The sequence below is a fragment of the Fistularia commersonii genome, chromosome 2 (genome assembly GCF_037954325.1).
Source record: "Fistularia commersonii isolate RoL2024-O1a breed Wild chromosome 2, RoL_Fcom_v1.0, whole genome shotgun sequence".
In the NCBI taxonomy this organism is placed as follows: Eukaryota; Metazoa; Chordata; class Actinopteri; order Syngnathiformes; family Fistulariidae; genus Fistularia; species Fistularia commersonii.
Genome location: NC_141285.1, coordinates 26322587 through 26344231, shown reverse-complemented (window position 1 = coordinate 26344231; position 21645 = coordinate 26322587). Strand labels below are relative to the sequence as shown.

General features: G+C 35.7%; 3 protein-coding genes and 1 non-coding gene across 4 annotated transcripts; 1 reads left to right on the top strand and 3 right to left on the bottom strand.

The window, feature by feature from the left end:
• Positions 1-5382: 5382 nt before the first annotated feature.
• On the bottom strand, positions 5383-7952 carry cox20 (cytochrome c oxidase assembly factor COX20). Its single transcript, XM_086174933.1, has 4 exons — positions 7779-7952; positions 6911-7025; positions 6722-6785; positions 5383-6573 (listed from the first exon to the last, which is right to left on the bottom strand). The coding sequence occupies exons 1-4, from the start codon at positions 7809-7811 to the stop codon at positions 6429-6431; spliced, it is 357 nt and encodes a 118-aa protein (XP_086031059.1). The 5' UTR covers positions 7812-7952; the 3' UTR covers positions 5383-6428.
• Positions 7953-12388: 4436 nt separating this feature from the next.
• Positions 12389-12460, bottom strand: trnae-uuc (transfer RNA glutamic acid (anticodon UUC)). Its single transcript has one exon. It is a non-coding gene; the product is annotated as a tRNA-Glu (tRNA).
• A 2015-nt stretch (positions 12461-14475) lies between these two features.
• Positions 14476-16505, top strand: lhb (luteinizing hormone subunit beta). The gene is made up of 3 exons (XM_086174922.1): positions 14476-14569; positions 15161-15279; positions 16272-16505. Exons 1-3 carry the CDS (start codon positions 14476-14478, stop codon positions 16503-16505), a joined length of 447 nt encoding a protein of 148 aa, XP_086031048.1.
• A 1445-nt stretch (positions 16506-17950) lies between these two features.
• LOC147236870 (uncharacterized) lies at positions 17951-20404 on the bottom strand. Its single transcript, XM_086175128.1, has 2 exons — positions 20178-20404; positions 17951-19422 (listed from the first exon to the last, which is right to left on the bottom strand). Exons 1-2 carry the CDS (start codon positions 20286-20288, stop codon positions 18946-18948), a joined length of 588 nt encoding a protein of 195 aa, XP_086031254.1. The 5' UTR covers positions 20289-20404; the 3' UTR covers positions 17951-18945.
• Between the last annotated feature and the right edge of the window lie 1241 nt (positions 20405-21645).

Here is a 21645-nt window from a genome sequence, read left to right as displayed (position 1 = left end):
GACCTTCTATTCTAAGACCCGCGGGTTTTTTATTTTTATTTTTGAAGGACACGTCGCTTCCTGTGACCTTCACCAGAGGGGAGGGGAAGCCAGGTGTCGTGGCAGTGTTTGCCCAGAGATGTAGGAGGAGTGTACAAGTCTTGCTACCCCTCCTGCCAAATAGTGATCCATCATGTTTTTTTTTTCCTGCCACTAGGGGGCGCTGTATCTAACCACGGCTCGCGAGCCATAATGGCTTCCGGACAATTTTGAGTTGAAACAAAAAAAATACTTGTGATATTTTTTCATGATACGGTGTCGTTTTTAAAAGCACAGAAATTAGTTGCGAAGATAAATTTCACGGAACCGATGGTAAAGGTGAAGAAATTAATTTTATCCGACAGTCAGTTAGTTTATCGGCTTCGACACTTGTAACGGAAAAGATGGTGAAAAAAAGACGACGATTACAGGAATTTGCATTTGGACCTGCGGTACGACTAATATGGAACGATAAAATTTCATCGATGAAACGGTCAAATATAAAGCGGAACAAATCCATGCAGCACCAGAGGTCGCATTAAAAGTAAGACATATTTAATTTATTATACCTTAAAAATACTGTACTACGACTGTTCATCCCGGTAAAGTAATTTCGCTTTGTATTTTTTGCTTCAAAATTTGAAAACAAAATGATTTTTTTTTGATGAAAAAAACATCCAGTGACATTGTTAAACTATCTTTTCTTATTTCTATAAAAAAACAACAAAAATGAAAGCAATAAAAAAAAAAAAAAAACGGGCAAAATTTAAAAGGTTAAATTAAATAACCGTGACAAGATTTTCTCTTCTAACTCAACAATATTTTTAGGAGGTAATTTCATCAATTTTTTTTATAATATTCATTTTTAATATTTATTCATCATGTATTGTTTTAGAGGAAAAGTCCATGACATTTAAAGGTTTTTATAATTTACCTGCTGACCTCCTTTACACTAAAATACAGGGAAAATTTGTTCCAACGAACGGCACCCCCATCACAACCCTCTCAGCTTTAGTTTCTGCAGATCAACTCTTCTATTTACACAACAAGCCATCATAACCTAGACCCGCCCAAAAACCTGGCACTCATATTCAGAAACTCCCCACAGATGACTGGAACTGAAGAAGAAGCCTCTCGAAAGTAAGGTGAAACATCTTCAAGTGGAGAAATTCAGTTACCAAGACAAGAAGACTTTGTTAATAATCTTTTTGTGCCACCAGAGGGCGCCATATTTAATATATTCAATCGCATTAGATGTTTCTGGATGTCAAACGTACGGCCCGCGGGCTGGTACCGGCCCGCCAGGAGGTCCAATCCGGCCCGCGGAATAAATCTAGAATTCTAAAAAATACATAAAAATCATGAACTACTTTTTCCAAAATAAAATGCAATTCCTGTAGTGTCTGCTAGGGGTTGAGTCGGTGTTAGCAACATGCTACTTCTGGGTCTGTGAATAGCATATTTGAAATTGCACTTACTTTCTTAATGAATTTCAGGTTGTTCATCATGTAGTTTTTAAAGGAACACTTCATTGCATAGAAAGATTTTATCATTTCAAGGAAAATTTGGGTTTAGTGTTATTTGTAGGTAATAATTTTACTTTTCTGGCCCCATTGACATCAAATCAGGCCATATTTATCCCCGGACCAAAATGACTTTTCCACCCTGGTGAACAGAAGACTCTGAATTTTTGCGGGAGCGAATTTCCATGAAGTAGAGACGTGATAATTTTGATGGTATTTACGGATATATTAACCCTCAATGAACATCATTCAACCCTTTACAAACCTCCCGCAAACTGTTATGGATTAACTGGATTACGCTTCCCACGCTCTTTTAAAGGATCTGCAGATCAACTTCGCCAATGTTTTTCCGTATGAGATCCGGCGTGGGTACAATGGAAGGAGCGAGAGATCGTGATGCTGGGTGTGTTGGTATAGCAAAGGAGATCTGAGGTTTTATTCATTTTATAAATTCAATTTTAGTTTAATTTTACTGTATTTTTACTGTTTTTTTTTTTTTTTTATTCTTAGGCTAGACTAGGCTATTTTATCCCAGAAAAAAAAGTTCAATACCGCAAAAAAAACTAGAATGACTGAATAAATCATGAGAACTGAATTATAAAAAAAAATCTGCGAATAAGTAAAAGCGCGAAAGCCGAACCGTGAAGTAGCGAGGGTCCTCTGTATATTGGTAGAAGACCAAAGAGACGATTTATGGATGTCCTGAAAGAAGATATGCCCAAAGGAAAAGAAGGATCACAGGGGTGCAGGACATGTATGACCGAGACAAAGTGATAACTGAGATGGTTTGGACAGGCGCACTCCTCTGTTCCTGTCCAAACCATGGTGAACATCAGGTTAGAAGGTCGCTGAAAGTGGAGGTGCCAGGTAGGAGGTCTGGAGAAGGTTGATTTCCAGAAGGTTGATCTGGAGGAGGTTGATTTTCCTGTGCATCGTGTATATGCAAGTGTATTTGTAGTCCCTATGTCCTCTATTGTAAGTCGCTTTGGATAAAAGCGTCTGCCAAATGTAATGTAATGTAATGATTGGCTGTGGTGACCCCTGAAGGGAAAAGCCAAAAGCAAAAGAAGACAAAGAATCGTGTTTCTCCTGCAATGGGCCATTAAGGCCATCATTTGTACCCAGAAGGTACCCTATCTTCTACTTTTTTCCCCACGCGTTTATGGATTTTTCTTTGCTAACGGCCATCAGGGGGCGGTTGAACAGGAAGTGCAAAAACCAGACAGATGCAACTTTGCACAACATGCAAAATGTTTTTCAACAGCTATGTTTTTGCAGCCACTCGACATCAGTGTGAATTTAAAGCGGCGCTCCGAGGTGAGTGGGAGGCTTGGATGACCAGGAGGAGGACGAATGAAGCCGTCAATGACTTTTCCGTTTTGTTTGATCAGTTGTTTTACTGCCGTGTTATCCAGGCACCATTTGGAAACAATCAAGTAAGGTATGTAAGTAAACATTTGAAAAACCTTTTTGTGTAAATATCTCGTTTGGATATCTGCGGCTTATAATCTGATGTGGTTAATATGTATGTAAAAAAAAAAAAAAAAAAAAAAAAGTTTAAATTTAGTGGGTAAATTTACTGGAAAATACGATAAATAGCAAATGTCACACCAATGCAAACGCTGTTGCAAGATAAAACTGAAGTAACGTCACGAAAGATGTCACAATGGTATGAGAACGAGGTTACTTGGATTATTGCAAGATAAGCAGAGCAAGCTGCTTCTATTGTGAATCATCCCACTGATTTATTTATATAGCATCAACTAGGAGAACACTTTGTCGCGTTTCAAAGTCCCAACCCTGATAAAAGTAATAAATCAAATTAAATAGCATTTATTGTAGCTCTATTAACACCGTAATATATCGAGCACGAACGCCGATAAAGCTTATCTTGTACCCCGTTGGTATTTGTTTTAACTCTTCTTCTGGTATCACAAAGGTCGCGGTTAATGTTGCGACGTGCTTTATCCATATAAACAATTAATTTCCCTCCCTTTCCACCCAGACTCTCATCAATCTCGTTTAATGTTACAGCCCACATGCAAAGCAGTTAATTTATTGAAAAACAAACAAATCTTTATTTTTTTTTTTTTTATGATAGTTTTTAACATTTTATTGTTATCGTTATAATTATTTATATGGGGTCAAAAACCAGTATTGGGTGTAGTGACACCGAGTGACCGCTAGGGGGCAGTAATGAGCCTTGACTCTTGATGTACATCCTGCAAGTCAACGAAGAAGAACATACTTACTACTTGCTACTTTACGGATCTACGGAACTAATCTTTCCCACATAACGACTGATATGGTTTACTCTTTTAGTTTTATGGAAGGAAAATTGACAAAACTGGTGAAGGTTTTTGTTTTCGAGGGGGGGAAGGCAGCCGAGGATCCCCGTGTTCCCGTCACTCGGCGGTGGACCCTCCGTCCACGAGCGGCCTGCAAGCCCTGGACGGTGTTAGCCGTTGTGGCTAATCCTGCTGTTGAGAAAACTGTTTTATCCATCAATATGGACACACCAGAGGGGAACATTGTAAGTAATATCATATCGCTCGCAAGGCTGGAAGGTTCGGCGCTCAGTTTGAGTTACTATGAGGCCTCTCGGTTCTGTTGTGGCTGAAGTTAGCATCTTTGTTAGCATCACGGTACAACACCGCCATCTTGTGTTACGATGTGTTTGTCACCCGGAATTTCTTTATATTTTATTCCGATCTATAATCGGTGATTAACTCATAAGCTTTTTGTGTGAAATTAAAATCGTTTTTGATTATTTTTTGTATAGTCTCAATTATATCCATAGTGGTTATCAGACAGTGACGTGTGAACTCTGGGACACAAGGGGCGCTGTGGTGTATTTCGCGAATTGAATGGATGTTTTTGTTGTGAAATTACAATGGAAAAGTGACAAAACTCTTGCAAATAAAGAAAATCAAGTAGACAAAATCTTCATGTGGTCTATTATGGATGTTTTTTTCCTTTAATCTCGTAATATATAAATAAATTATCATAGCATTACTTAAAAGTCAGATATCGCTGAAGCTTTTTTCCATCCGCTGTCCCTGTGTTTATAAATACCATACAGTAAAACAAATACAGAATATAAACTAACTGGAAGTACAAACTTGTATGAGTGCAAACGTACAATTCTGCAACATGTGAAAATCGTGGTCACCCTTCTGCACATCCCGTAGAGATCCATGATGCTCCAAGAGCTCTGAAAGAAGATAAACCCTCTTTGTTGACAAACAGTTCCTCACAGGACACAAATCAATCATTCTCAAGATCAATATCGTAAAACTGGGCTGTAGAGAGGACATCACCATTCTGTGGCCGGTGTCGACAGAAACTAGCATAAGCTATTGAAGTTTGTAATATTTTATGTCCTCTGAAGGAGAAGGCAGCGTGAGTGAAAGCAGAGCGTCTCTGCCAGGCCTCGGGGTTCTGGTTCTAGTTTTTTCAAGCAGGGTTGCAAGAAGGTCTGCAGCGGAGGAGGTGCTGCCTCATGAATGGTCTTGAAGATTAACTGGAGATCTGAGAAGGTAATTCAATGATCAAATTGAATTAGGTACGTTGCTGTGCCGTCTCCTGTCCTTAGTTCCTCGTATTATGTTGACCATTTAATTTTATTTAATGTTCTCAGCATCACAATTTTCACTCATTATAGCTTCTTTTTCATGACTTTATTACGACTTTAGCACCCAGTTTATTAAGAATCTGGCATTATCATATTTGTAACTGATAATTTTACCTATAGAAACTTTTTTTTAAATTTCCTCATAAGTGAATGAATTCTCAAATTTCGGTTTTTATGTACTTTAATTTCTTATTATTTCTATTATTAGTTTCTGATTACTACTATTTTATTATATTCCTCATAAACAGGACTTTTGGGACCGGCCACATAAATCTGGAAACAAATATCATGACAGCGGAAGCCAAACATGAATATTTTGGTGCATTTTTTTTCCATCTGTAAATATTACACATTGATCTTCAAAAAAGTCTCTTTTTTTTTTTTTTTTATTTCTCCTCAAAGTATTTTCAGTGCAATTTATTTCTGATCGGCTGAAACAATTAGGAAGCTCTTCACCTTCTATTAAATAAACAGTGTGTGTGTTTATGGCAGGGTTTGCAACATTTAACACCCAAGTCATTTGGACCCGGTTTCCACGGAAAAGAAAACACTGGCAGCCGCAATTGTTTATTGATGTCTAAAATAAAGGTACCACTATATTGCTTTTTCTTACCCTTCCATTTTTCAGATATTTTTATTTTCTTACATTTCTCCATATTTTGCCTACCTGGGGTTAAAAGTCTCGACAAATTGACAGCGTTTTGGCGAGTATACCGGCTTCCACATGTGTGACGTGCGTTGAAAAATAATGGATATAATTTTATTTTAATACTTCAGCATCACAATAATATTCCTGTTTAAAACTGAAATTAAAAAGGAACTAACACAAATAAAATATACTTCAAATAAATACTTATAATTTATATCCCCAAGCCACTCAGCCGCAGTGTAAGGACGAAAGAGCCGCGGGTTGCCGACCCCTGGTCTATGCTAGTGTTTACATTACAAAATAAAACTAGAAATGTGTAAAATTATCCCCTTAAAGAAAATGAGTCAGTTTGAGCAGAAATGACAGATTTACTAGTTAAATTCGCACAATGTCAAAGAGTCACACCACCGTCTGGAAGATCCGGAGGAAGCTTCTGCCTTTGGATGTTCTGATCGTTGCCGAAAAATGTCGGACTCAGAAGAAACAAACATAAATATACAGATAGTTCAGTCCCTCCCGTTGCTGTGCAGTCAGTCTTTTGTCTTTCTTGAAACAATCACAGTTTCAGGGTCCTCGCTCCCCCTGCAGGCGTCAGTGCTGCAGGTCAGGAGGATCCCGAGGACGTCTCTGCCCGGGGCCTGTGAGCCGGGTCCAGGCTGGTCCCCTCGTAGACCACCTTGTTCTTGATGCCGTCCTGGATCATCCTCTGCTGGACGCGGAGCTTGGCGTTGCTCATCCTGCAGTACAACCTGCGGGGAGACGTGACGTTGTAAGTGACCGTGGGGAAACCGTGTTTTGCCCTACGGATGGTTTTCAGTCGTGCAGGTCGAGGGGAAAATGATCGTGGTGGTTTTTAGATGTGACGGTAAAAAGGAAACAAGGAGGTGAGAGAAGTACCAGGATCCAAGTGTGGTCAACATGAAGCCGGCGAATCCCACGTCGAACGACCGCTTCACCCGGCCTGCAGACACGAGGAGATCCCAGATGTAGGATTTCTTCTTCTTTTTTTTTTTTTTTTTAATCAAAATTAAAGCCTCCTGGAGAGTCAAACCCAGGACCTTCCCCAGGACCGAAGTGGCGACTTACTGGTGGCTAGAAAATGCAGCAGTCCGGCGCCCAGCGACCCCCCGGCTCCGTGCAGGACGGCCTCCCGGGCACACGGAGTTTGCCAGATATCCAGGATCCCCAGCAGCTTGAAACCCTGGAGCGCAGAGGGAGGATTTTTAATGTCCTGATGGCTGTCAGGCATTGCAGCCCGGCAACCTGGAAGGGTGAAAAGGTTGTTTTTATTCAATAAAAACTACGTATAGGAGGATGGCCTGGGCTGTTACCGGATCTCTGTAAGTACTCAAGTATTTATTCAATTAAAAAACAATTAATAAACCCTGTTTTATATTTATCAAAGTTAATGACGGTCACCAGTTTGTTTTTTTATTTGTCATTTAATATTTGTTTATGTAATGTAACCGATCCTGTTAACAGACTGACTGTTTAGGTTATCTTTCAATACCTGGCTGATTCTCGTGGATATACTTTAGTACTAATCGTATTCTTCATAATTTTGCGTTCAGTTTATTGAAGTCACCCAGGCATCCTCTTCCACTGTGACAGGTTAAATATTAAATGTATTTAAAGCTGTTTTGGCAAATAAACAAGAAGCCGGTGCGTTTAGCTTTAGCTACATATACCGGAAGTATTAATTTTATCGCAACACTGAAATGTCTGCGTCCTAATATGTATCTAAATAACATTTTTGAACCAGGATTCGCCTCGAAGCCGTGACAGTAACACTATTCGCTCGTTATTTCCCTTTAATCACGAATTTAACAACAAGCATTAAACGACCCAAGCGTATTATGGAACAATCAAGCTAGCACTTCTGACCTTCTGGAAACTGACATCAAGCTAACCTTGCTTGCTTATCAAACCGTTAGCTAAAGCAGCGTCAGCTCACCTTTTTCTTACTCGCCTCCTCTTCATCAGCCATCTTCAACGTCCGGCTTGTTTCCCGCGGTGATGTTTGCACCAGAACGATATAATTATAGAAAATAACAAATCAACGATCACATAATGAGACTCGTAATCATACGGGGTTGGACAGGTCCGTCTGTTAAATATGACCGACAGCAAAAGAGGAAACAGCGACCGACGCTTTTTTTGGTTCCGCTTTGTTGGTTCCTACCTCTACCGGAAGTGCTTTTGTTTATATTTGTAATCACTTACCTATAAAACTTTTCGTTTTTATTTGTTTTTTTTAAGTATTCATTCATTTTACACCTTTAGTTAAGTGTTACGTAGTTGTTGGTTTGTGCCATTTCTTAAGTTATGTTATTTCTGATCTAATCTCATGCTTTGCTATTTCACAAGTTTGTTCTCAAATAGAATAACCCCTTAAACTCACAGCAGTACTGTTTAAATACGAAAAGAAAAAGGAATAGAAATTAGAATATAACAAAAAAAATATTTTAAAAACCTCGTTTCAGCATTCTCGGGATTATCAGCTTCTGGGAAGGTGATTACAATATGAAATGCTCTAAATGCGTCAACATCGTGGACCTGTAACTCAAAAGTCAATTAAAAACATTTCTCATGTCACCTGATCATATCATTTTATTTGATTTACTTTTTAACCTGAGTGTACCACCGCTGCAGGTACTGACGCAGTGGAAGCTTATTTCCATTACCTAAACAACTGTGTTTAATTTGATATAAGACACAAAAAGCAATCTTCTAAATCAAACCGTCTTTATTTCAGCGACTTCAGCGGAAGCCATTAATGAAATGAAAGCCTGGGGTTTGAGAAAGGCGGATGGAGTTAATCCTGTAAACCCGCCGGCCGTCTCTTCCTGAGCGACAGGGTCACAGGCGGAGGTCAGTCACGTCGGATAGAAACTGGAAAAGTCAATGTCATCCAGGAGGACTGAGCCGGATCACGCAACCAAAACACTGACCTACAATACCTTAAATCCATTTTCACATAGAATATGTGTAAATTAAAATGTATGTTATATCTATGTGCATGTAATACATATAAGTATGTATGTGTGTCTGTGTATACTGTATATATGTGTATATATATATATATATATGTATATATATAGACATGTGTATACAAATATGTATACATATTGACATTCATTTACATTAATTCAATTTAATAATATGTGTGTATATATACGTACACATACATATATATACACAGGTATGTATATGTATAAATACATATATACGTGTATATATACATGTGTATATAAATGTTTATGTGTATATTTATATATCTATATATATATACAATACTTCTATATGTATGTATGTACATAGATGTATGTACGTTTATATATATGTAAATGCAATGTATATTCGTATATCTATGTCGAATATGAATTTTAGCATATATGTGAATGTATGGGCACATATGTACATATACATACATACATTCATATATATGTGTATATATAGATACAGACATACACATGTATACATATATGTATCTTCTTCTTTCAGCTTTTCCCTTCAGGTGTCTCCACAGCGAGTCAACTTTCTCCATCTAACCCTATTCTCTGGATCCTCCTCTCTCACACCAACTACCTTCATATCTTCTCTCACTACGTCCATAAATCTTCTCTTTGGTCTTCCTCTGGATCTCCTGCCTGGCAGCTCCAATTCCAGCATCCGTCTACCAATATATTCACTATCCCTCCTCTGTACATGACCCAACCATCTCAGTCTGGCTTCTCTGACCTTCTCTCCAAAACATCTGACATGTGCTGCTCCTCTGATAGACTCATTCCTGATCCTCTCCATCCTGGTCTCTCCCAAAGAGAACCTCAACATCTTCATCTCTGCAACCTCTAGTTCTGCCTGCTGTCTTTTGGTCATTGGAACAGTTTCTAGTCCAAACATCATCGCTGGTCTCACCACTGTCTTGTACACCTTTCCTTTTATTCTGGCTGATGTTCTTCTATCTCTTGGTACCCCTGACACTTTTCTCCACCCATTCCAACCTGCTTGGACCGTCTCTTCACCTCTTTTCCACACTCTCCGTTGCTCTGGACCGTTGACCCTAAGTACCTGAACTCCTCCAGCTTCTTGATCTCCACTCCCTGTAGCCTCACCGCTCCACCCGAGTTCCTCTCGTTCACACACATATATTCTGTTTTGCTGCGACTAACTTTCATTCCTCTCCTTTCCAGAGCATACCTCCACCTCTCTAGATGTTCCTCTACCTGTTGTCTGCTCTCACTACAGATCACAATGTCATCTGCAAACATCATGGTCCATGGGGATTCCTGTCTAACCTCATCTGTCAGCCTGTCCATCACCATTGCGAACAAGAAGGGGCTCAGAGCTGATCCCTGATGGAGTCCCACCTCCACCTTGAACTTCTCTTTTACCCCTACAGCACACCGTTGTACACATATATGTATATACATACATAAATATACGTATTTGTATAGACATATATAACCATATATGCACACATATTAACATTCAAATACATATATGTATATATATACATGTACATATACACATACGTATTGATGTGTAAATGTCTGTATACATGTAGATGTGTATCTATATATTTCTTTCTACATATACCAGCGTACACATATATCAAAACACAAACATATATGTTTGTATATATATGTCTAAACATATATAAGTATGTATGTATCTATAAATGTGTATGTATGTATGGATAGGTATATATTTACAGTAATATATGTATCTATGTATATACATGCATAATCATGCTTAAAAGTATAAATATATATGTATACATGTGTTTTGATATTTTTATATATGTATATGGATATTTTTATATATACATCTGTTTGTATATGATATACATGTGTGTATTTATAGATATATATGTATAGCTATATATATGTTTATATCAATCTTTTTATGAATATGTATATGTATACGTATAGACATGTATTTGAATATTTTATGTATAAATTAATGTGTATGTCTGTGTGTATGTACATATATAAATTTGTATTTATGTACATATAAACATATTTAACATGTATATACACATACATTTGTAAATGTGTATGTATATATATATGTATGTGTATAGATATATGTATTTATATGTGCATATGTATATTTGTATTTTGTATTTTTATCTATCTCTACATATATATTTCTATTTATATGTACACGTGTATATATACATATATTGATACACATGTATGCATATGTTTATGTATATGAATATTTATAGTGATGTTAATTAATATGTATGTTTATATGGAAAAAATATATGTGAATCTATGTATATATATGCATTATATGGATATATATGTATATGTGAATATTTGATTGTCAATATGAATATCAATATATATATGTGTGTGTACATACATACACACACATATATATACATATATATCCACATATATATACATTCAAAAAATACACATACATACACATATATATGAATATCCATAGACACATATATATGTTAATATAGACATAAATGTACACATGTACTAACATATCAACACACATTTATATGCTTGAGCATCTATCCACATATGTTCAAACATATTTGTATAAATAAACATACATATAAAACCTATATATGGAGATATATATAAAGATACGCATGCAGATATAATATATACATTTTCATGTAAATATTCAAAAATACATATACACACACATATATATACATGTTTACATATACATACTAACATCAAGTATAGATTTGAAAATGTAAATTTTTGTATATAAATGCTTGTGTACATATGTGTGTAACTATATGTACATATATGAAAAATGCATATATATGAGTATATGTATGTATTTGTATATATTTGTATATAATATACATATGTATGTATGTTTATATATACATGCATATATATTTTTGTGTGTAGACATAGAATGTATTCATCATAAATATGTAATATTGTACAGAAAATGAAATGGTGCTCTAAGGATGTAAACCTGAAATTCTATATATTAATTAATACTTGCATGTGTAAGAAAATCTTACAGTTTTTTGTCTGTCGAATTTACATTTCAAAGGTTTACATCATGCCTCATCCATGTATATTATCAAAAAATATATACAATTCAAAAACAATTTCAATTGTTTTACATTGTCTTGCATTTAACATAAGAACATGTTGTTTTAAATATAAAATGAAATTGATAAATAAACAAAAGGAAGACAAGATTTAGAATCCATCAAAAATATATTTTTGTAGTTGAATAGAAAATTCTTGAATTGGCCATCACATGAATTGACAATATGAAGGAAATTCATAAATCATATGATACAAATAAGCAATTTAAAACATATTGTGTATGAGATATATACAGACCCCAAACCATCATACTTCCCACTACTAACCTGATATTAAAACACAAAATATAATAAAGATGTTAAAGTATGAATACATAAGAGTATACCTGGTACTCAATTTGTATATTCACATTTACGAAATAGTATTTATGTTTTCATCATGTAAGAATAGAAGCGAGAGCGGAAATGACGCCAGTTGCTAAATGAGCACCGGAAATGACGACACGGGTGAAAACATGTAGTTCCCATACCGGGAGTCGAACCCGGGCCGCCTGGGTGAAAACCAGGAATCCTAACCGCTAGACCATATGGGATATACTATCAACATACAACATCAGATAACAATTCCAACAATTTAGGCAAATATTTCAAAGTATTTGTTGCGCTAATTTTGGTGATTATTTCATATTATTATTTGGAAAATATTATTATACATATTAAAAGCTGCTATTCATTTCTGACAATTTACTTTACTTCTTGATGTTATTTATTAAATTGATTTTTTTTATAGCTTTCATGTTTTATTTTAATTACAATACACTTACCTTTGGACTCTATTATTTTGATTTTATTTATTTTTATTAAATGTTATTTCTGACTCCATAGCCTTGTGTCCTTTGTTTGACAACTCTGGAACCAGAGATCTGATTTAATTTAATTTTATAACGGGTATCAGTTACATAAATTCACAGCCTTCTGTCTATTTTATTGTACATCATTTTATTTTAAGTTAAAAAAAAATGAAGTTAATTTCAGATGATAAACTTTGCGGTTTTATTTCATTTTATTTATTTTATCTTACCTTATAATATCAATTCATATTTTATTAAATTTTCATTTTATTTTATTATTAATTAAATTTAATGTCAAAAAATCTCTCAATACTTTTTGTAACGTTATTATTCAATTTTTTAAAATTAAGTTACATTTCAAACAATTCCTCTATTATCTAATTTAATCTTGTTTTATTTTATTTTATTTTATTATGAATTACGTAAAATTTCAAACAAATACTCTACTATTTAATTTAATCTTATTTTATCTTATTTTAGAGGGAATAGCATATAATTTCAAACAATTACTCTATTATAACATATTTCATTTAATTTTATTTTGTTTTATTTTATCTTTGTTTTATACCAAAAAAATCTGTAACATATATCAAGATCGTTTCGTCCTTTTTCAGGAGTTCAGGCTTTGAAACCAACACTTTGACTTTTGTTTTAGTACAATTACATTGAACTTCAAACCATTACCCTTTTATTTGATTTAATAATATTTTATTTTATTTAAGGAAGAAAGAAGGAAACGACGAAGGACGCTAACATTGGAAACACTAACAGAGTCCTGCAGACGCCTCCTCCTCCTGCTCGGGTTTATAAATCCTCACCGGACGGAGAAGCTGCTGCTCGCAGGCTGATCTCAGGTGAGTTGCTTTTCTAACCGTCTTTCTGTTTTATTATTGATAAATATTATTATTAGTTTATAAATCTATCAACCTATTCTAATTGTATTTGTATTTATTTCGACTAAAATTAAATGTGTGATTGCACAATTAAAAGAATATGTATTCAATTAAAAATAATTTTGCTTTTTTTCCTTTTGTTTAATGTACTGTATATAATTTACAAGTAAATTATATACAGTACATTAAGTATAAATATACATTATATATATGTAAATATATATATATATATACATACACCAAGAATCAAATCAAAAAAATTAAATTTTAACATTTTCTGACAGTTTTATTTTTTTAATTAAACAAATCCGTTTCATTGAATAAATTAAATAACAGTGTTGATTAATTCAATACTGTATAAAATGGTTTAATAAAAAATATTGTTTATCATTAGATGTCACATTTCACACCGTTGTTAATACGTGCTTTGCGGTTAAAATAGATTTAAAAAAGGAGAAATAAAGCATGAAACTAAATTAAACATACAAACAGAATAAACAGAATAATTAAATAAAAAGCCTTATAATAAAAGTCTTTTACAATGAAATCAGAGAAAAAAAAATCAAAACCCAGAAATACTAAATATTACTCCATCATTATTTTAGAAATAACTATTATGATCATAACTGAAATGATTAACGACGACAAAACAAAAAGTACAATGTATTAATAGCATGAACATAGAAATAAAACAAATAATACATTAATAATAGAAGTAATAATAATGATAATAATATTAATAATAATAATAAGAAGAAGAAGTATGATAATAATAATAACAATAATAATAATTAAAAAAAATAAAAGAAGAAGATAGGAGGAGTGTAGAGTCAACTGACCAGGTGTGTGTCCTCCTCCAGATCCATGGCTGCAGGCGTGATGTTCCCCAGGATCCTGGTCCTGGTCCTGGTCCTGGTCCTGGGAGCCTCTTTGTCCCTTTGGACCCCAAGACCTGCAGGCAAGAACCCCAGCTGTCAATCATCTCACCCATTTGATATCTGTTCATCAAAACACGTTTTCAATCATTTTTTTTGTCCCAAAATGCCAATTATCATCACTCACTCTGAATTAATCGTTCAATCAATAATTTACAATCAACTGATGGAAAGTGATTGATTCAAAAAAACAAAACAAGCGGTGTGTTTTGGCGTTTTTGCTGCCCCCTAGTGGTGAAACTGTAGAATGCAGCTAGTTTACCTCCACATACAAACACACACAAAACAAGAAACCTGGACCCTCTGATATTTAGATCATTGTAAAAAATAAATAATCGTTCAAAATCGTTCAATCAATAATCGCTCAGAGTCTTTCAATCAATAATTTATAATCAACTGACGGAGAGAGATCGACTCAAAACAGAGAGCGGTGTGTTTGGGTGTTTCTGTCGCCCCCTAGTGGTGAAAATTTAGAATGCAGCCAGGTTTCCTCCACTCATACATGCAAATACATACAAACACAAACAAAGTGAGTAATCTGGACCCTCTAACATTTATATTAATGTCAATGATGGCATTTTCTTTGAAATAAATAAGAGATAAATCCCCCCCAGTGGCCTTCCAGCTGCCGCGCTGCCAGCTGGTCAACCAGAAGGTTTCCCTGGAGAAGGACGGCTGCCCTCACTGCCACACCGTGGAAACCACCATCTGCAGCGGGCACTGCATCACCAAGGTACACCAGAACACACACACACACACACACACACACACACACACACACACACACACACATACACCGCCTCAGTGCGACAAACACACACGCTCCCCATTCTTAACTTTATTTTTGAAATTTTCCAGTGTTTTTCTTCCTCAGCACAATTCATCATTTAATGATTCAGGGATTTTTATTTTATTTTTTTTATTTTTTTAACATTATGCATAATCCGATTTAATTTTCATCCTTTTTAGTCATTCATTTTCATCATTTCTTCATTTTACTTTCATGATTTGATTTCATTTCATTCGGCGTTAATCTTCCGCGTCTTTTCATGACTATTTTATTTTAATTGTTCTGTTTTATTTATTTGATTTGACTTCATTCTATTTTCCTTTTTTTTTTTACATGTAATATTATCTTTATCTTTCACATTCATTTAAATATGGTTCTGCATTTTATTTTAATGTATTCTATATCATTTTAATCATTTACTTTTTACTTACTTTATTTACCTATATATGCATTTTTACTTTATTTACTGACTATATCCTTTATTTTATCGTTGTATTTGCATTATTTTATTATATCTATTTATGTCATTTAAAGTCAGCTTTACTGTCCATTTCTCAGCTGGACATGCAGAGGAATGCAGAAGACATTTCTAACAATCCACGGTGATAAAATAATATTGCAGTGCAAATGAAACAGTAAACATTAAACTAAAAGAAATAAAGTATAAAGTATACACAGATATAAACTAGAAGGTGAAAAGATGACATTTGATGGCATCAAATGTACAAACATGTTTAATTTGAATAAAAAGAAAGATTTTTTTTTTGTTCAGCAAAAATTCAGTAAGTAAACCCATTTTTGGATTTATTTATTCATTTAATTTTATTACTCTTTTTTTTTTTATTTTATTTTATCATTCATTATTTATCACTCATCAATTTTTTTCTCTTTATTTATTCACGATTTTTAAAACCCTTACCCCCCCCCCCCTGCAGGACCCCATCCTGAGGATCCCCTTCAGCAACGTGTACCAGCACGTGTGCACGTACAAGGACTTCTTCTACAAGAGCTTCCAGCTGCCCGACTGCCCCCCCGGGGTCAACCCGCTGGTGACCTTCCCGGTGGCGCTGAGCTGCCACTGCGGCGGCTGCACCATGAACACCTCGGACTGCATCTACGAGAGCCTGCAGCCCGACTTCTGCGCGGCCGACCTGCCGTTCTACTACTAGAACCGGGCAATAAATGTGTTTTCCTGCAGAAATCGGGAGTCCGACTTGTTCGTCTTTGGGAAGAATTGCGATCTGATATCTGATTCCGTCGCTCTCGGTTTTATTTTGTCTGATGCTGATGATTAATTTTATTTCAGTTTGGTTTATTTGATCTAATTTCACTTCATCTGAATTTTTATTTCATTTTATTTTATTTTATTTTATTTTGATTTATTTTACTTCAATATTTTTTTATCATATTTTACATTGATTACACCTGGTTCTTATATAATTATTTTTGCCTAATTCGATCTTATTTATCCAACTCTGATGTTTCTTTATTCAATTAGAGTTGATCTTACTTCATCTAATTCCATCTCCTCTTAATTTACTTTTTGAATTTTATTTCATTATATTTTATCAAATCACACATTTCCTTATCTCATTCTATCTATTTATATTTTATATCTTATTTTACCTCATTCTAATTGTGTTTCATTTATTTGACTTATCTTTTTAAATTTTAGTTAAATTTCTCATCTAATTTTAATTGGTTTTATTTGATCTAATTCCATCTATTTCTATTTTATTTGAGCAAATTTAGGATATTTTTTCCAATTGTCGTATTTGATTTGATCTAATTCTGATCATATATCTAATTGAAATCGTTTTATATTTTTCTGACTTTTTTCATTTCAATTTTATTTTTATTTTGTCCCATTCTAATTTTGTTTCTTTTTATCTAATTATATCTTTTATATTTTTCACACTCTGTATTTCATTTTACGTATTTTCAGAAAATTTAATTCAATTCTCATCTCATTTTATTTGGTTTTATTTTATCTAATTCCACTTTTCTATTTCAGCATTTTTTTTCTATTTTTTCCAATTATTTATTTTTTTATTTGATCTATTTTTGATCTTATAACTGATTGAAATAATTTTATATTTTTCTATAATTACATTTCAATTTTATTTTTATTTTACCTTATTCTAATAAGAATTAACCCTGACGCTAAAATCTATTTCAATTTTACCCAATTTCGTTGATTTATTTTGTCTCATTCTATTTATTTTTATTTTATCTTACGCTCATTCTATTTTATTATATCAAATTCTAATTTTATTTTATCTCGTCTAATTTTTTTCATTTCTATTTCAATTCTATTCCATTTTATGCCATGTCATTTCAGCACATCCAATCTAATTCTTTCTGTTTTATTTTATTTAAATTGTGAACCGGACCCGGTCAAAACATCGACTGAAATGAAACATATATTTAGAAATGAAATACAAAAACTAGCTAACGGGAAATGGACGGCGGCGGCGGCGGTCATCTTTTTTCGTTTGTTCTTTTTTTCTTTTTTTGTTTTTTTATAAATAGTCCACCTATTGTTTGTGGATTTTCAAAATAAATGAACCTGCGTCCGAAAAATGGCAAAAAAAAAAAAAAAAAAAAAAGGATATCAGGATCGGACACTTTATTATTATCCGCACAATGAGACAAATAGAAATACTACATAGCAAAATAGTTACAAATATTAATGGGATATATGTTTTCTTTTCTTTTTCTTTTTTTTTTTCTTTTTTTTTTTACAAAATTAGGATTTTCCTGTCCTGGGGGTCACAGGGGGTCACAGTCGAAAACGGAAGATTCGCCTCGCGGGTTCACAAGTCTATCGTTTGAAACAACTACAAAATGTGTGAAAAAAATAATGAGATAAAAAAGTGATATTGATTGAAGTGGAAGTAAGCATGATAAATTAAATGTGAATAAAGCACAATAAAAAGAAAACGAAATAATAGATTTAAATAGAGCACAATAGAATAGACTGAAATAAATAAAAAACAGACAAAATAAAATACTCATAAAAAAAAGGAAAATAATAAAACTAAAATCAAATTAAATAAAAGCAGATTAAATAAGATAAAAATAAAAGTCAATCCAATTACAATAAAATTGAATCAGATTAAATCAAGTTAAAAAAAGTTTAAATAAAACAATTAAATTAAATTACAATAAGATAGAAGTAGATTAGATACATTTTAGAAAATAAAATACAACTGAAATCTAAATAAGATTAAATCAAATCAAATTAAATAATGTGAAATAAAATGAAAAAATGATTAAATTAAATCCAATAAAATAAAATATCATATAATTAAAGAAAATAAAATAAAAAGACAGAAATGAAGTGAAATAGAATAAAACAAGGTCCCACGTCGATTTCGTTTTGATACTGCAGTTCCACTCCTGGACTGGGTACTCGGATACTCATACTATATACATATATACATACGTGTGTGTATAAATACATATATATACAGTTTGTATACGTATATTTCTTAGTATTTGCCGGAGCCGGAGGTTCCACGTCGGTGGTTCCGGCTAAAAACATCCACTCAAACATCAGTCGCCGGAACATCTGGCATCTTCTCCTGCTTCCTCAATGTCCTCCTCTCAGGCTTCACATTCAGTCTCTCCTCGCCGTCCTCGTCCCTCCTCGTCCTCGTCCTCGCCGCCGCCGCCGCCGGGGCAGCCGGGGCTCGGCGGCAGCAGCTCGGCGTCCTTGGAGCTGCTGGTGCTGGCGGCGCGGGCGATCCGGGTGAGGGTCTGCTCGTAGGGCGAGGGCAGGTAGACCATGAGGAAGACGCCGTCGCTCAGGTCCTGCTCCGAGGCGGAGCTGGGCGGCCGGTGCTGCTCGCGTCCGCGGCGCAGCGACGACAGCAGCTCGCAGTTCCTCTCCGGGTCCTGCAGGTCCTCCAGGGCGATCACGTTGGCCAATCCCAGCTTGCCGCCGAAGCCCCAACCCCGCCTGCGCCGCCAGATCATGACGCCCAGGGCGCTGATGAGGAGGAGGAGGGCGGAGACGGTCGCTATGGTGATGTAGGTGATGGAGCCGGCGGCGACGAAGGTCTCGCCTGAGCTCTGCTGGCTCTGCGGGCCGGACGTCACAACGTTCAAATGCGCTCAATCCAGTGTTTTATCAAATCGTTTAAATTGTAACTTTCATAATGACTCATGAGCTGTAAATATTTTTTTTTTATTTTTTTTTTTTCCTTTAATATAAATCAACCCACTTTTAAACAGAAATTAGTGTAATAATAATTATATGATAATCCCTCAATACCCTCAATTATAAAAGCAAAACTTTAAATCGAGTACCAGAAGCTGCCGCTAGAGGGCGCTGTTTCCCGGAAACAACCGCTTGGAGATTGAGGCGGAGAAATTGCGTTCATTTTTTTTTCTTTTAAAATATAATTCATAAATAAAAACGATAATAACAATAAATACGATCAGAAAATGTGTCATTATTGTTATTTTTATTTATTATTTTATTCGTCCAGTTGCTGTTATTTTTAGCAACAATACAGATAAGTAGAATCTATTGTCATGCTTACATTATTATTACTTATAATTTTTATTCATAAAATAAAAATAAAAATATTTATTCTCAAAAATTATTATACTGTTATTATTATCAATAATAATAATAAGAAGAATATAGTCATGATGATAATAGTGATTGTAGTAAAAATATAAAATATGATTTTGTAAATGCAAGGAAAATATTTGTTATCCTTTAAATATAGAAAAAAAACTCATATATTTGAAAAAAAAAAAAAAAAAAAAAAAAAATCTTAAGATGTGCAAAACCAAATAACGAGGTAAATAAACATCAGCGGACTCACCGGTGCCTGCCTGTCGGTGGACGGCAGGGCCGAGGGTCCGGGCGACCAGTCCAGGGAGTCTCGGCCCGCCGGTCCGAACTTCATCCAGCTGCTCTCCAGCAGGAACCGCATGGTGGCGGCGCCCGGGGGCGAGGGGGGGGGGAGAGGGGGGTCAGGGGTCAGAAAGAAAGTTCTGGAAGAACCACTGAGAAGATGAGGAGGACCTGAGCGATGGAGGACGCGAGGGATCTGGCGGGCGGCGGCGTGGATAAGCCTGAAGTAATGATGGGGGAGGAGGAAGAGGAGAAATGAGGCCAGTGGAAAGTCAGCAGGTCCCACCAGGAGGAGGCGGGACGTGGCTTCTGATTGGTCCGCCGCCGCGTCTTTCCGACCCGGGGGTCGACGTCCCGGAATACCACGCCGTCCCCCGGTTAGCCGCTTAGCCGTGTTTCCCGGTGTCAGTGGGGGAAGCAGGAGGGAGCCAATCACGGCTGTCGAAGGAGGAGAGGGGAGGGGCTTAAGCTGGAGGGGTCGACTGTCAATCAAACGGCGACGGACGGACGTTCAGCTTCTCGTTCACACCTGCGGAGAGAAGAACCTTCATTGGACTATCTGAGGATGGACAAGGTGGAGAACATGGAGAACCAAGGCTGGAGAAGATGGAGAAGCCAAGAAAGGGAACTACAACATGCAGAGTTCCAAAAGATCTCCATGGCAGCCAGATGGTTGTTGTTTTAGAAGTAATGTTTACACAATGCAATGGTGTGTGTGAGAATGTGTGTGTGTGTGTGTGTTCCTTTGTGCATGAAAAATTCCAGTGAAAGCTAGAGATGTATTTGGGTGGTCCTCAGAGAAGGTACCTGGTCCACTGTATGAATGGAGATGCTAAAACGTGATGTCATCAAACTGCAGGCCACCGAATGGACAGAGAATGTTATTACTGACAAAAAAGAAAAACCTAAATGTGCCAAATGTTAGCATGGCAGCTCGCATGTAGCATTCTGTAACCTTTGTCTCCACAAAACCCTTATTGTGCTAAATGTTAGCATGGCTGCTCGCATGCAGCCTTCTGTAGCCTTTTGTCTGCACAAAACTGTAATCGTGCTAGATGTTAGCATAGTGGCCAGCATGTAGCCCTCTGTGGCCCATGTCACCATATAACCCTTATTGTGCGAAATGTTAGCATGGTGGATAGCATGTAGCCTTTTGCAGCCTTTGTCTCCACAAAAACCCAAAATGTGCCAAATGTTAGCATGGTGGATAGCATGTAGCCTTCACTGGCCCACGTCACCACATAACCCCAATTGTGCGAAATGTTTGCATGGTGGCTAGCATGTAGCCTTTTGCAGCCTTTGTCTCCACAAAAACCCAAAACGTGCCAAATGTTAGCATGGTGGATAGCGTGTAGCCTTCACTGGCCCATGTCACCACATAACCCCAATTGTGCGAAATGTTAGCATGGTGGCTAGCATGTAGTCTTCACTGGCCC